The sequence below is a fragment of the Cynoglossus semilaevis genome, chromosome 12, assembly GCF_000523025.1.
Source record: "Cynoglossus semilaevis isolate Cse_v1.0 chromosome 12, Cse_v1.0, whole genome shotgun sequence".
Lineage (NCBI taxonomy): Eukaryota > Metazoa > Chordata > Actinopteri > Pleuronectiformes > Cynoglossidae > Cynoglossus > Cynoglossus semilaevis.
In genome coordinates, this window is record NC_024318.1 from 11,680,456 (window position 1) to 11,695,770 (window position 15,315).

The following is a 15,315-nucleotide window of genomic DNA, read 5'->3' on the forward strand; positions in this document are numbered from 1 at the left end:
TCCCGGCCTGTAACCTTCAGGGTCTGCATGCAGCAGTACGTGCGTAGCTGTGGGCTCCTCTTCGATCAGCTGCTGACTGTGCAGCGCTGCACAGCATGGTGCCACTGGTGCCAGACATGTCACGTGATTTTGTGAGGATGGGAGGATGACATGTTTGCAGTGACCCAAGCTGCCGTGAGCACAGCTCACCAAGGCTTTGCCCGGACACGGTGAGTCGTGGTGGCAGTGGCTGTGACCGTGGCCGACCGTATCTCCATTGACGTTAACTTTGGGCCTTGCCTGTGCAGGCCCGTGGGTAACATCGCAGGCCTTCGCTTGTCGTCCGGGACAACACGAACACCAGCAATGCCAGACGTCATCGCGCTTCGCACAATGATGGATGAGGATAAAGAGGCCAAGGGTGACAGAGAAGGCACCGTAGAGGCAACTGAAGATCATATCCAGGAAGTGGCCTTGTGACACAGCCAGCGCACCGAAAGTCCAGGTCGCTAAAAAGAGAAAAAGAGTAAAGGCTGCAGTTCTCAACTGAGCCTTGAAGGAGTGCTCATTGGCCAGCAGCGCAGGGTTGATGGGGACCCCAGGGCAGCCAGCAGGACATTGGCTCCCGCTGGGCGGAGCTGCCAGCACTCCAGGCTCGGCTGCTTGATGACAATGTGTGGGCACGTCGACGGCAGCCAGCCTGTGCTGCTCCTCCAGCATCTGTTTGAGCTCATACTTCTTTTCGGGGTGTCTGCGCAGCTGTATGAAGGTACAGAGGAAATAGATACAGGTCACCAGGACAATGAAGGCCACAGGGCCAAAGAAGGCCCCCAGGCTGGGCTCCCAGGCCATCCAGCAGCTGGAAAACACATTAAAACACCATTACTTTTACTACTTCAAATACTGATTTCCATACTACTACTACTACTACTACTGCTACTACTGTTCAATTACTACTACTACTACGACTACTGTTCAACTGCCATTACTACTACTACTACTACTACTACTAATAATAATAATCAACTACTACCACTACTAGCACTACTGCTATTGCTTCTGCAGCTGTAGCCACTAATGTTTCCACTACAGCTAACACAATTAATATAATTACGACTGTATCTTCTGCAGTGTACCAATGCTACTATTGGTGGTCCAAAACATTTATTTCCAGTGCATGTCATATAAGGATCAGCAACATCTGGATCAGACATTTTTGATATGAACCTTAAATGGAAACTATTTGCAAATTCACAATGTATTTGGATGATTTTTGATTATATCAATGTGCTACAAGTGGACACAGAATCACTGTTTCTAAGATAGAAATGCTAGTAAAAAAATAGGATACATATATGCAGTATATTCAATAAACACAGAAACATGGAGACAGCAGTAACAATTGTATATTCCAAACTGGATGAAGGGTCAAATGAAGGTTTCAAAAAATCCCAGGAGTGGAAAAAGACTTACTATGGTGCCTGCTCTCCACTTCCATAGTTGTCTATATTGACAGCTGCTGTGACACCACAGATGATGAGTGGCACCCCTCCACTGACTAAATAAAATCTGTGAGGGGACAGAAGGATAAACAGAGGTGTTTGGAAAATATTAAAAAAAGACACTTGAAAACCCTGTATTTTTACCTGTGGATTACACCAGCACACTGAGCGACTTTAAAGTCGTTTTAGGAATCAAACCGATGGAGGTGTCATAAAGTGATATTGTGCAGAGGGTGAAGCTCTTATCTGAAATTATCTCTCCTCTCCTCATCTCTAGGCTGTCTGTTGTCTCCCCCCCACTTTCTGTCCCGAAATACCCAACCACCAGTTGAACTTTTGAGCTTTTCTCCGTGTTTGTCTTCACACTCCGTGGGTGCAATCAAAACAACAGTTTGTCGTCTCCACCACAGACCTAGGTGTAAACTGTCTCACAAAAACAAACGAGTCTTCTGTAGCTATAGGCGTTTGTCAGCATTGATTACAGCCTCACGGACCATCTGCTGTTCATGGTAACGCTAGGCATGTGTAAAGGAAGCAGCTGGGTTTGGGCCAGAATACAGTACATACAGTACTATGTGTACATAAAACCTTGGACAGACTTAGCCTATTCCACATGCTGCTGGAGACATTTGAAATATAACCTCAAGTAAAAATTTGGTTTCTCATAAAATAGCAAGCAAGAATCAATGATATATTAACAACGCTGACATTGTTGGTCAATATGGTCCAATTAAATAATTATTTTAAAAAGAAATGCATTAAATAAAAAAGAAATGCATTAATTGTTTAATAAAAAAAGCAGATATTTGAATTAAATAAATACATTTTTAATCTGGTCATGGGCCAAAGTGGGGGGTTTGTAGGCTGGAAGTGGCCCCTGAGCCAGGAGTTTGGACACCCATGTTTTACATTAATGTGTTAACAACTGCACTGCACAATTACAATTGTTTTCAATTCTTTCATGTGAGGTTCCTCTGGGGCCTTAAAAGGTCCTTGGTTCGAGTCCTAGAGGAACTACATACTTAATAGCACCTCCTATGTGGCAGCCTGTGTGGGTTGCAAAGATTCACACTGTGAATTTCCCCATTGTGTGTATTAGTTCCTTATTCACTATAAGGGAACAATATATATCTCTGTCTCTTTCCAGTGGAACATTTTTCCAAGAGCTGCAGCCAAACAGAAGCAGACGATGTCAGAGAACACGGCGGCCACATACTGAGACAAACGTTCTCACTCACACGCCGTTAACAATTAACTTGTGAATCCTGCATGTTTATTGACTGTGGGAGGACAGTATAGAACATGCTAATTGAAAATGCGTCTTTACATTTGTGTTGCTAATCCTTAGCATCTTCCTCTCACCATCGCCATGATTCTTTGTCTTCATTGGACAAAACACTGTGCTACCTCCTACGTCCCCATGCCGAATTCGGACCGTTGTCACCAGTTAACCTCTCTTCTTCTACTTAATCTTGGCCTTCCTTCCTTTCAAATCTTCTTTCTCCTAATCTGTCCTCCGTCACACTGCAGCAGCTACAGCAGCAGTTCTGAAAATTCAATTAGAATCAAGATGTTTGTCCGCACCCGTTAGTAAAGAGTTGGAGGTGCCGGTGGAGGCATTACTTGTCTGTCACCGTCTCTGAGCGGAACAGTACCCTCAGGGACTCTTCTCCAACAGAAAGCCATTTACACAGCTGACAGCCCGATAAGCATAAATGAGAAGAGCTATGGACTTTAAATCGCTCCATGCTTTGTAACTCTCATTTCACCTTCTCTTCACTCGCAGAGGCCTCTGCAATTTTCCTAAAAATAGAAGTTTAAAAATGAGTGTTTACTTATGTCTTTAAAGGTGTTCCAGGCCACTCCTAAAACATACGTAACGTAAATTGCATAGAATTTACTTAAATACATGAGAAGTCAGATGGAAGCGTTTGTTTTTACACAACGAAGAATAAATCACTTTCAAATTGTCCCTTTCTCCAGGGGTCGCCACAGCGGTGGTCCGCAAAACCTTGGCATTTAAACCTTGAGATGGTGTCACACACCGACACGCTAGTACAGGCAACATTTTGCTTTGAGGTATTTTAAAAACACTGGAGTGCTGCTGTTTCAGAGCAGCAACCTGTGGCTGTCATACCCAAAGACTTTGATGTAATCACATCAGCAAAGGCATCTAATGTGTGCAGCCCATTACAGTGAAGCTCTTCTGATAAAGGTCAGCGTGACGTCTGCTGGATGTGCCATCAGATATGGTCAAGGGGAGAAGCAGGGGGGAAACAGGTAGATGAGAATGGATGATATCTTGGTTTTTGGACAAGGACGTGAGTGCTCATGCATCAGTGTGTTTATGTGTGTGTGTGTGTTTGTGGGTGTGTGTAGTGTTTGAAAAGAGGAATTGATTCGTCTACAGCTGTTAAGTCTCACTGCATGAGCCTGTCTGACAAGGAGCATTACAGTCAATCACTGTGGATCAACTTGAATTCAGCGCCACACCATTTCTCCGATTTATATCAGACAAATGATCCCGTTCACAAGAGAGGCATGATTGGGAAACGTGGAGGGCGCTCCGTATTAACTGCTACCAGAGTAACGCAGGTGCCAAGGGATTTGCCTTTCAAGGAAAGAGATGCTTATAAGTGGAAATGATACCACTTCACTATATATCTTGTTACCAAATCAGAAACTTGTTGTATTAAATGCAGTGACTACACGTGCTCTATATATTTCATATATTCCTTAATCTTTAGAACTAAACTCCAGTCTATGCACCACACTGAAATTTAGAGGGGTGATTCTAAAGAGTCTAAGAGAGATGTTTATTAGATTTACATTAGCGCATTCAGCAGACACTTTTATTCAAAGCGACTTACAAGAAGAAGATTAACAATCAAGCTACATAAAGGAACTCTTGAAGAGGAGACTGATATTTAGTCCTAACTGGGGTGGAGACAAGAGCAGAAGGAGAAGGGAGGTGCAAGGACAGGAGGTGCTCTGTAGCCGGGCCTGTTGCAGTAGTCGAGGTTTATAGTTCGAAATGTCAAATATTTTATTATTATAATTTTAATGACTGGAACGTGTTTCTCAGGCCTTTGAAGAGAAGAAGAAACCATCCAATAGAAACAGTGCTTGTCAAAGTTTTCAGAAAAATAATATTTATGTGTTGCAAAATAGCTTTTTCTGCGTGCATGAAAATACGTGAGTTCTAATTTGTCTTAGGAGTTTTCTTTTAATCACCCGTCTACTTGTCGTGAAACCTCCAGGAGTTTGTGTTTTGCTGCACTAATGAAAATATATGAACTCAAACGTTCTGACTTGTAACGTAGCTCACGGCAGAGTTCTTGTAAGTTCAGGTAATTACTTTTAGAAATATTAATTTGGAATGATGCCAAAGTGTTTTCTGCTTCGCGCTTCTCCAACATCCTTGTCCTTCTGATGTTCATTCTTCAAACCTCGCAGAGTAACAGAATATATATGTTAATAAATGAACATAAATTTAAAAAAGACGTGAAGAGTTGAGGATGAATTTAAACTCAGCACAGAGGCACACACACCACGAAATGTGTATTTGAGTGGGATTTAATAGAAAATGGGGAGCACGCCAGCCACATGTCCTCAGGGAGGGTGATTCACAGAATGGACATGGTCACCCCTGGCTTTCGGCAGAAAGTGTTGACAGGCTAAGTTTAAGCAATGTTTTATTACAAAAGAAATAAACCCCTACCATGTTTTACAACGGCAGCAAACAATTACCCTCCAGTCGGAATAATTTTTGCAACTCAGAGTTTTGTTCTTTTTTCCATACCCAATTTATCATCTTGCTACCTGTGGAGGATCGGAACAATTTTTGCGAAAAATGGCAAAACAACACAGTTAAAGCAACAAATACAGTTTAATTAAACAATCCAAGTTTGCTCCTGGGAGAACCCTGCACGAGAATTCCCATGTGTCTGGACTGTCTGGTTTAGTAGTTTATACTGTTCCAATACGCTGCAATAGTGAATTAATGTTAGTATTCTAATACAGTGGTTGTCAAACTTTTTCTACTCTGTACCACCTGAGAAAACACTGAGCTCTCTGAGTACCACCACGATGACCAACATTAGAATCTAGCAGCATAGGCCTTCCCTGTTAGCTTCCACCACAGGAGAGAGATGTTTAGAAATGTTTAGAAAGATGTTTATGTTTAAATGTTGTATTAATTGTGCATGGTATGTTTCAGTTGAAAATGTAAATGTGAAAATATGAATGTTCCCCGCGTACCACTTGAGAGCGCTCACGTACCACTCGTGGTACGCGTACCACAGTTTGAGAACCACTGTTCTAATAGATAGTAATGTCATGTAATGAGTAAAAAAGGATGAGGTTGAACTTTGTATGTACACCAACAGTCCATCAAACAACATATTAGATCTCATAATAAACCATAATCAAAAAACAATTAATTTTATTACAACAAATATCACTATTACTTTTTATTTTGAGGAACATTTTAGTAAATGATTTAAATCTTAGTAGTTTATTTTTTAACTTTACTTTCACCTTGTTAAAATACCTTAGAAAAAAGGAAATGTGTAACCTACTTAACATTGAGCCTTAACTAGTGAGCAATAATGCTAACTCATTTGCTATAATATACATTTGACATGTTCTCTTAACAAGTGAGATGGAACACTGTTGTATAATTGGTGTTGTCTGACAGACGGGTATGTTCCAGAATGGAAAGAAATAATGGCCCATCTGTCAGCTGTGCTACAGTACTTCCATGATAAAAATAAACAACCAGATCATTAAGAATAACCACGTCATACAGTAATACCTACTGTGGTAGAGCCAACGTGTCTGTGTTCATTTTAAAATCCAGTTTAGGTTTAAAAAACACAATAATCTGGAATAATGAAATGTGCTGTGGAAACACATGAAAACCCCACAACAACAGAACACAAGAACACTTAGCTCAAAGTTGACAGATGTCTGAGCTTACCTCAACAGGGGCTGCTTGGGGGCTGGAGGAGGGTCACCATCTTGGCTCTGCGGCGGCTTTTTGGTGACCTGTTTGTAAATGTTTCTTGCCGTCACCCCCAGCCACAGCATGGTGGACAGGGACGAGTAGTGCAGCACGACCCCTACCTGAGAAACACAAGGTCACAAAGAAAGACTTAGACTTTGGTAAACAAGAAAATGTTTGGTTTATGTGAATATATGTTTAGGTGCAGAAGTTTTTTTTTTTTTCTTTAACCGTAAGCAATGTCACTCCAAGGGTGTCATGACAGAGGTTTTACTTCAAAATGTATTTTGCTCCGCAAGACACGACTTGAAAAAACAGAAGGATTGAAAAAGCGCTATAGTATCATCAAGGTTGTCGAGGACAAGAGCAAACTGTGAAATAAGTTTATTTTCTGAGCAGCTTCCTTTCCGTCTTGTTAGAGGACACGAGGTGTGCCCAGAGAATAACAAATCAGACAATAAATGATATTTGGACTGGCATTGGTAGGGTTTTATTTTCTAAAATGCACTGCAAATATTGCATTTTTTTAATAATACCTGAGCTGGTAAGACCAGTCTTGAAATTAACAGTAGAATAGCAGTAGGATAATGAGAAGTAAAAGAAATAAATTAATAAGACATGGGGGATAAAAATTAAAATGCACCTCTTCTCTTATCAGTCATTTCATTCCTGAGGTACCTAATAGAATGGTCTCTCTGCAGCCTGATGGGTCTGGGGACCAGGCTGGTCTACCAGCGTCCAGATGCTAATTGGACATGTCCTTGAGCTGGTTATAGAGCAGAAGCAGGTAGTAATTCAATCACCGCTGCAGTCTCTGCAGAGCTTCATTAAAGCATGGACAGACAAAGAGAATGTGTGTTTGTAATATGGAAATTAGATCATGAACGGGGGGAGGAGGGGGGGTTAGTTGTTCTTCTAGGACCTGTATCACTTTCTATAACATACACGCTGCTCTTTGGGTTCCATCACAGGACATGTTTACTTGCCTGCAGCTGTAATATTAATTGGCTGTGCAGCGCATCAGCCGTAAAGGTGTTTTTATTTAGCTTTTTACTCATATTTTTATTATTACACTTAACCTTAAGCAACAGTCTCATTAATTTTACACAGGATTTTTTCCTCCCGTCATTCTGCCAATGGAATATACAGCAAAAGGAATGAGGGTTAAAGTGGATACAACAGTCACAAAGGAGCCGCAATAAGTCTCACAATCCTCTAATTACATTAGAATGCTAAGGCTTCTGTCGACTGCGACACACTTGGCCGTGCCTGTCTGTGTGTGGAAGTTTGCGGCCGTTAATTTGAACAAATATTCCAACATTTGAAGGTGATTTAATGTGATACTTAATGTCCTAAAGAATGTTGAGATATCAACTTTATTGCACTGATGCTCTATTGGCTTTGTTTGTTGTTGGCTTTTAGCTTGATGCACTCAATAGTCATCTGTGTAAAGTGCAAAGATGCAGCCAAACAAATGTTAGCAAATTTGGATATCCTTATGGGGTAGAAAGTAGAAAATAAGACAAATGACATGTTAAAGTCATGCATGAAGGTTAAAATGCTTTTATCTGTGCTATCAGAAGTATAAGGAAAATATAAATAAATTATGTAATTTGGAAAGGTTTGACGGGCCGGATTAAAAAAGGCTATAGGCCCCAGCCCCTGGGCCTTAGTTTTCCCATGCCTGGGTTAGATTGACTTATATTTGGAATGAAGACCAAAAAGAAACAGATTTCATTTTTCTCTTACACTATTTCTTACAATGAACACTGATGTAAAGAGATAGAGCGCCATGTTAAGAAAATTCCAGCTGTAAGAAACTAGAATAAAGACGGGGGTAATATTAATACCTGGTACAAAGAAAAAACAATAATTCACTGATGTTGTAAACAATTCTTCCAGTGATCTTTATGTTTATAACATAATACAAAATAGAGAGTAGCTCAACAGTTTTTTGGGGGTTTTCTGCTGATTAAATTGACACATCCTTCAGCAACAGACCTTGTCTGTAGCCAATGTCTCTCGGAGTTGGTGTAAAATATCATGTTGGAATGTGTCTGTGGAAGCTGCTGTGTTTTATCAAAGCACCATATTCACGTCCCTCCCTGCTGTCACACAAAGGGATTTTCCATTATATGAGTGCCTTACTGTTTTTCATGCATTAATAACTAGTCCACAGAACACTCTGACGTGCAGTAAATGAGCTCAGGATTCGCAACTTAAATTGGACCCAATGAAAGTACAAAGCAAATTACTGCAGATACTGCAGTGTCGAGAGCGTACTATATATTTGTCTGGATTCCTTTCTTTTTGCCAACATTTGCTGTTGCCACCAATTTGCCTAATGAGAACATCATATAGAATAGATATCATATTTAGCCCAACAGATGAATGTAATGTTATACAGAGGTCATATGAACAGCCACATTCTCTTAATTAATACTGTCATGATAGCAGGCCGCTCACTTCTGAGTGGAGTTTCCACTGGTTATCATAGGTTGAAGTTGGGTCGTGGAATAAGTGGAGACTCTAAACCACAGGTCTTAGACCAATCAGTTCTAATGAAGCTCTGTATTGACAACAACACAGTACAAGGACACAGCTCCTCCACCGGGGACATGAACGTCTGACTGGTAAGAATCTGTTTTTAATGATTTAATCACAATCACTGGACTGGCCGAAGAAACCCACGCTCACACCGGTACAACTCCATACACAAACACCAGGGAATGGTGTAACAAACCTATGATTTTCTTGGTGTAAAGCGTGCCAACACATGCTAACATGTATCATGTCATTAGGGCTATGGCAAAAAAACAAAATGGACCATGATCAATACTTACCTTAGGTGAGTCTTCTTTTTCATTATGGGGTGATTATGACTGTGAAGACAGACTATCGATGGCGTACCTCATATTTTTACCCAAGTCAGCTTACAGACATTAGGTTGAAATGATGCTTTACAAAGATGAAGAATTATTTTACACCTTCAAAAGATGGTGCACTACAAGGTTAGAAATCCATCATCGCTTTTGTATTTACGCTCGTTTGCCAAGGCTAATGCATGGATGTGTGGTTGAATTTAAGGACTCTAACTTTTAATAGCAACTACAGACATGAAAAGAGAACATGAACAACCTCAGAGGGCCACGGAGTGTAGATAAATATTAGTGATGAAGACGAGTGAACCATCAGGACTTATTGTGCCACCGCTTTTGTCAAAGAGACGCTCGGGTATAATGTCCACGCTGCTGACGCATGAAAGCTGCATAAGACTGTTCAACATCAACATCGGCAATCAGTGCTCTGGTTGCCAACACCTCAATAGAAAATCATAATCAATTTTCATGAAAAGCTTTGAGAGTGGTTCAAATGAAAAGGGAATGCACTTACTGCTTGACAGATGATGGGGTATTTGATTCGATTGATGCCGCCGGCAAACACAGCGAAGGTCAGAGCCGTGTGGAAACAGAAATTGAGAAGCATATGCCATCCCTTCCGACTGATGCGGATTGCACTGCCATGAAAGACCGAAAAAGAAAGAAAAAAAAGATTAGCATGTACATACATACCGTACAGTGTTGTACCACAGAAATTTAATTTTAAATTCAGTTTTCAAAAATACAATACTGTTTGGCCTATTACACCAGGTTTAGACAACCTTTTAAAGGGCATAAGAAATGCTTCATAAATGCTCTTATTTCTCCTGCCTTCTTGATCAAGAACTGCAGAGCATGAAAATAACAAAGTCTGAACATTACGAACAAGGAGAATCTACTGCACTGCCAATGCATATGCTGAACAAACAAGACCTTTAAGTAAAATGAAAATGCAACTGGCACAACTATATAGGCAAAGCAATAACAGATTTAAGACAGTGCGGTGAGAAATAAAGCAAAATGTATTCATCTAAGTGAAACCCGTTTACCTGAGTGTCAGCTCTGGAGATTGGCTTTTTGTGTTGTACCAATAAAGTGTAACAAACCTTCATTGAAATAAATGAACATTGACACTAATCTAAACACATTTACTTTAAATGAAAAAAGGGTCCTGTCTTCATGACATTGTAGAATATTTTATGTAAAAGGCAGAAAATAGTAAAATTAATATAGTGACAATGAAATATTCCAGTACATCTGTAGATTTCTTCAAAAATAATTTAAAAAAATTACAATTAATTTTACCTTTTACCTGAATGCTATAGACTAAAAGGTATTTTTTGAAGGTAGTCTTATATAAATATACTCACAAGTCAACAATTCTGTTGTTATGTTGAACATAAACATGGATACTAATATCTACAACCCAACAAATACACAGGCACAGGCATGTTGGAGAAAACATAAGCTGCTCCACAGTCAGTGGTCACGCTTGTCTGACGTTCCTCTTCATGATGTGTCATTTGGCATTTAAACAAAGAGACAGACGTTGAATGGCAACACATCTATATATATCTTTGAAGCTTCACTGAAGTATATGTGGCTTCTGGAATAAAGTCTTTGTCTTGATATTGTCATGTTTCTTCAAAATACCAAACAACTCCCTACCTGCTAGGCTAACTGATCCATTTTAGGCTAACTGATCTTTCCTAGGTTAACTGACCCATGCTTGAAAAGTAAAGGTCTGTCTGTGAAAACACATGAGAAAAAATATCCCTTTTACCTTTGGTCTGTTTTAATTTTAACCTTCAACCTTGCACGGCTGATTTTCCTTTTCTGGAAATGGATTTCATAAAATTTCATAAATAAAATTGCACATGTTTTTCTTAATGTCCAAGAGGAATAACATTCAAGCAACAAGCTTGCTCCATAACAAAACAGTGTTGCATTATTTTAACAATCTTTTTGAACATCTGTTTCCTCGCTCTAACACATACAGCGATGCATGCATGCATTTAAACCATGTTTCATACATAATGAAATAAAGAGGGTGTTTCCATTTGACCTGGTTAATTGAAGTTTCCACAGTGTAAAACTATGCACTAATATCTATGTGCTGTGTGAAATATAACACAGGCTGAAGGCATTAAGCAGCCTTGAGCAGAGCACTTAACCCATATTACCACCTTCCATCCAGTTATAGCATAAATAGGTCAGGCAATATCAATGCATAATGCTGTTCTGCTTGAATTAACAGACCATAGATTTGTTTAATTACAGACCTGTGCCATCTCTATCCTTTTAATCTGTACAGTCACTGTCACCATTTGAAATTATATAACACTGTGCTGGAAAGCTCCGCTCCCCAAAATGGAGGAGAGGAGCCCCGGCTGCACGTGAGCCAACTGTAGATGAAGCAGTGGTGCAGCAGTGAGCTATGAGGCATGTCTGGGGCTGGGCTTCGCTGCCCTGTCTAAGGAAAAAGGAGAGTTAAGGCTGCTGTTGTGGTTGCTTCTGATGCGGCCCAGGCACTAAACTGCATCTAGCAAAGAGGCCATAAATCAGGCCGGCTTTGGACCTCCATGGAGGGGGTTTTCATATTCTCTGCACTGAGATTTCATTGGGTCAAGTACATTAACCTGGCAACCCTCCACGTCCTGATCTCCCAGAGGGTAGAGGGAATAAAACTGTCCTCCCTTTGCATCTGTTTTCTCCCCCCACAACCGCTGTGGAGCAAACTTCATGGGACAGTAATACAGCGGTATAGCAGTATAAAAGACGCGTTATACAACGAGGTCCAGTGATTTTACTAGTGGACACAGGAAACCAGCTGAAAACGACCACTAAACCTCAGTAGCTGCTACAGTATTACTGGGGAGCTGGTCGGATGCTAATTTTGATGGAGAGCATAGAGGCAGCAGCATTGCAGTAGTGCCTGGCTGTATAACTGGAATCAATACCATGTTATTTCTGAGTTCATTATAGGTGGAGCGCCACCACAGCCACAAAATCATAAAACCTATGTCCCGCGTAATGGAATAGTTTCCACTGAGCCACATAACTGCAGGTTTTGCTGCAGAAACAATATTATGGTATAAATGTTTGTCACTTAACTGCACCACTGTACACATGATGAACATATAAACATAAAAGCTGCTCTTTTACTGTCCTCAGTGATAATCTGAACTGTAACAGAAGCAGTTTAGACGTGTCGTTTGTTCAGGGCAGTCACATTGTTTCTGTTTGTCTTAGCCCATTCTGGCTGCCGCCTAAACTTTGCTTAGAATGCAGCCCGTTCACTACATAGCCATTTTCAGGACCTTCGTATCCAGATCTTAATCATTATTAATAAGCCCGTTTCACACCGAGCCAAAGACTGAGACTCAGAGGGAGCAGCATTAAGAGCCAAGCCTTAGGACACGTCTAGCATTATTAAGACGACTCAGCAGAAGCTTCCAAAGAGATCAGTGTTTGTGTCTCTAATGGAGTTCTCCGGGTTCATCCAAATATTCGACCAATGAAAGTACAGCCCCATTTACACCACCATGAAAAACGGTGTGACAGTGAGTGTGACAGTCATTACACTAGGTGTCCAGCTCTTTGATGATGATGCAGTTACAGAGTGAAGTATTAAGAGGAACATGTTAAAAGCTGAAAATCATAGTCTGAAAATCTGACTGCTCTGTAACAGACAAACTGCTCCAGAAAAACTCCAGAAGAACGTTGGAATAGATGATGTCCTTTTCTCCCCAGTGACAGACCTCGGTGACCTTAATTTACACATTTTCTTTCAGTCACGGTTAACTCATAGTTACTGGATGACTTGTTTTGACCAGTGTATAGTATTGGACCGATACCGGTCCTAAGTTGGTGACGTTCACACAAATAATTAAATTTATGTTACACGATACATGACATTAAGAACACGAATAATAAACCTGAGATCAATGGTGAAGATTTGCTCTCACAGAAATTGAAGGTACCACGGTTTGGTCATCAGTCCTCCTGTCTTTGCTGCTTTTATTCAGTAGAGTTAAAAGGGAAACCAGGGTGACATCGGAGATGTGCTTTCTGAACTCCATCCTTTATTCACTTGAATCTGTTTATCCTCGCATGTATCCACACTCAGTGTTCATTTTATACCAACATTTCCACCTCCCTGAGGCTTTAAAAGTTTTATCATCTCTAATGATAGTCATTGCTACAGACCTATAAATCACATCTCATCTTCGCTTACCTTGCCGGCTGACAGAGTACCAGCAGCGTGTGCCATATTTTTATGAACGTGTTGCATGTGTTAGTGACCCGAAATTGAAAATTTAATCAAGCTCGGTACTATCCCCTGAGCAGCAGCAGCAGCTATTTTACCCTTTTAACACACAGTCCCGGCACTTCACAGCTTGGATACTGTCAGTCATCTGGAGTGATACTACACAACTAGCATTATTAGATAGAGTTGTGTTTCAGAGCTGGAGAGGATGTGAGGATGAGATGTGAGAGCAGAATTCTCTGACTTTCTATTTCCAGCTGCACAAAATCTTCCCGCAGAATGAACCATCCAGCTGTCAACGCTGAGATAAACAGCTGAATAAGGCCAGTTCTGCAGGTAAAGGTGAAGACCTATAAATTCACATACATCTTTTTTTAAAAACAGAGGTTATTAAAAAGAAAACGTTAAAATTAAAATTCTTTCAACATGTATTTTTCATTGACTTCTATCATCTACTATCTGCCAACGAGACCCTAATTTGCAGAACTTCCTTTTCTATTTGAGGAAAGCCAAACTTTGCATGTGGGGCCATAATGCTCCAGGAGTGTACCCATACTCTGACTGAGATGAGAGGGAGACTTACTCAAAGGCTTATATATATTTTAGCTGAGTGTAGCAGAAGTGAGCGAGAAGCATGAGTGAGCAGAGTGCTGAGTCAGTTCTTTTAAGGTTGTGTGTTCTTTTTTTTTTATTGCTAATGTTCTGCTGAAGTTTTGCTTCACAATCTACCAAAACCAAATGTCTGACTCAAGCCCGCAATCTTTGACTTTTTCTCTTTTATATACAGTAGGTGATCTTTAATCAAAGAGGAAGAGGTTCAGTGGCTAGCTGAGCTACGCTAATGACCAAACTTGGCACTCACTCACACAAAACAAATGACTAAAAAGAACAGAAACAGATTACTGAACAATATCCAGGTTCAACTATTATATAACACATGCAACACATTTAATTGGAAGCTGTGCAATCTTGGCGTAGTGCAATATTTCTTTTTTTTTCAACATGGTTTTTATTTGCCACTGACTTTTACCATTATCTTAATCTGTTAACAGTAAAAGACAAAAAAAAGTGGTAAAATAATCTTGTCATATTTGTGTTTTTCAATGTTGTGGTCACAACCCCTGCGGGGTCACCTGGAATCCTAACGAGGTCGCCTGAATTGTCTAGTAATTGATAAAAAAATACTGTTAAAATATTAAGTATTCAACTTTTTAAAAATCTGATTCAGAACACAACACACTGTCTCAAACAACTGTATTCTTTCATTTTCATAAATATAATATATATATAAATATATATAAATATATATATACAGTCTATATATATATAGAGAGAGAGTCTTCATTAATCATTCTCAAATTCAGTCAGTGCTGCAATGCTAGGCAACAGGGAGATACTTCATCAACACTGTCTGTCTGCAGGACAACCAACCCCCCCGTCTTTTGACTTAGTATCAAAAATATAAACCATAAATGCGGCTGTACCTCCACAGTGTTTGACAAATGTAGCGTTCAAGGCACAGACAGTACAAAGAAAAACAAATAAAACGGAAGATTCAAGTCTGAAATAAAATTTTCATAATATCTTTTCAGTGAACATGTGAAATCTGACATGGCATCCATTATATTTTCCATTAAAAGGATGCCGACCCATTACAGTAATACCATCCTAATACTAGAT

At 40.1% G+C, this 15,315-nt stretch overlaps 1 protein-coding gene across 2 annotated transcripts in view; it reads right to left on the bottom strand.

The window, feature by feature from the left end:
- The window catches only part of adgra1b (adhesion G protein-coupled receptor A1b), a 129,080-nt gene that overhangs the window by 3,992 nt on the left and 109,773 nt on the right, over nt 1–15,315 (bottom strand). For both annotated transcript variants that reach the window (XM_025060550.1, XM_025060549.1), the window contains 4 exons: nt 9,880–10,003; nt 6,463–6,608; nt 1,453–1,548; nt 15–838 (listed from right to left, as the gene is read on the bottom strand). In XM_025060550.1, the coding sequence (XP_024916318.1) occupies nt 15–838; nt 1,453–1,548; nt 6,463–6,608; nt 9,880–10,003 (1,190 nt within the window). The remainder of the gene's footprint in view (nt 1–14; nt 839–1,452; nt 1,549–6,462; nt 6,609–9,879; nt 10,004–15,315) is intronic.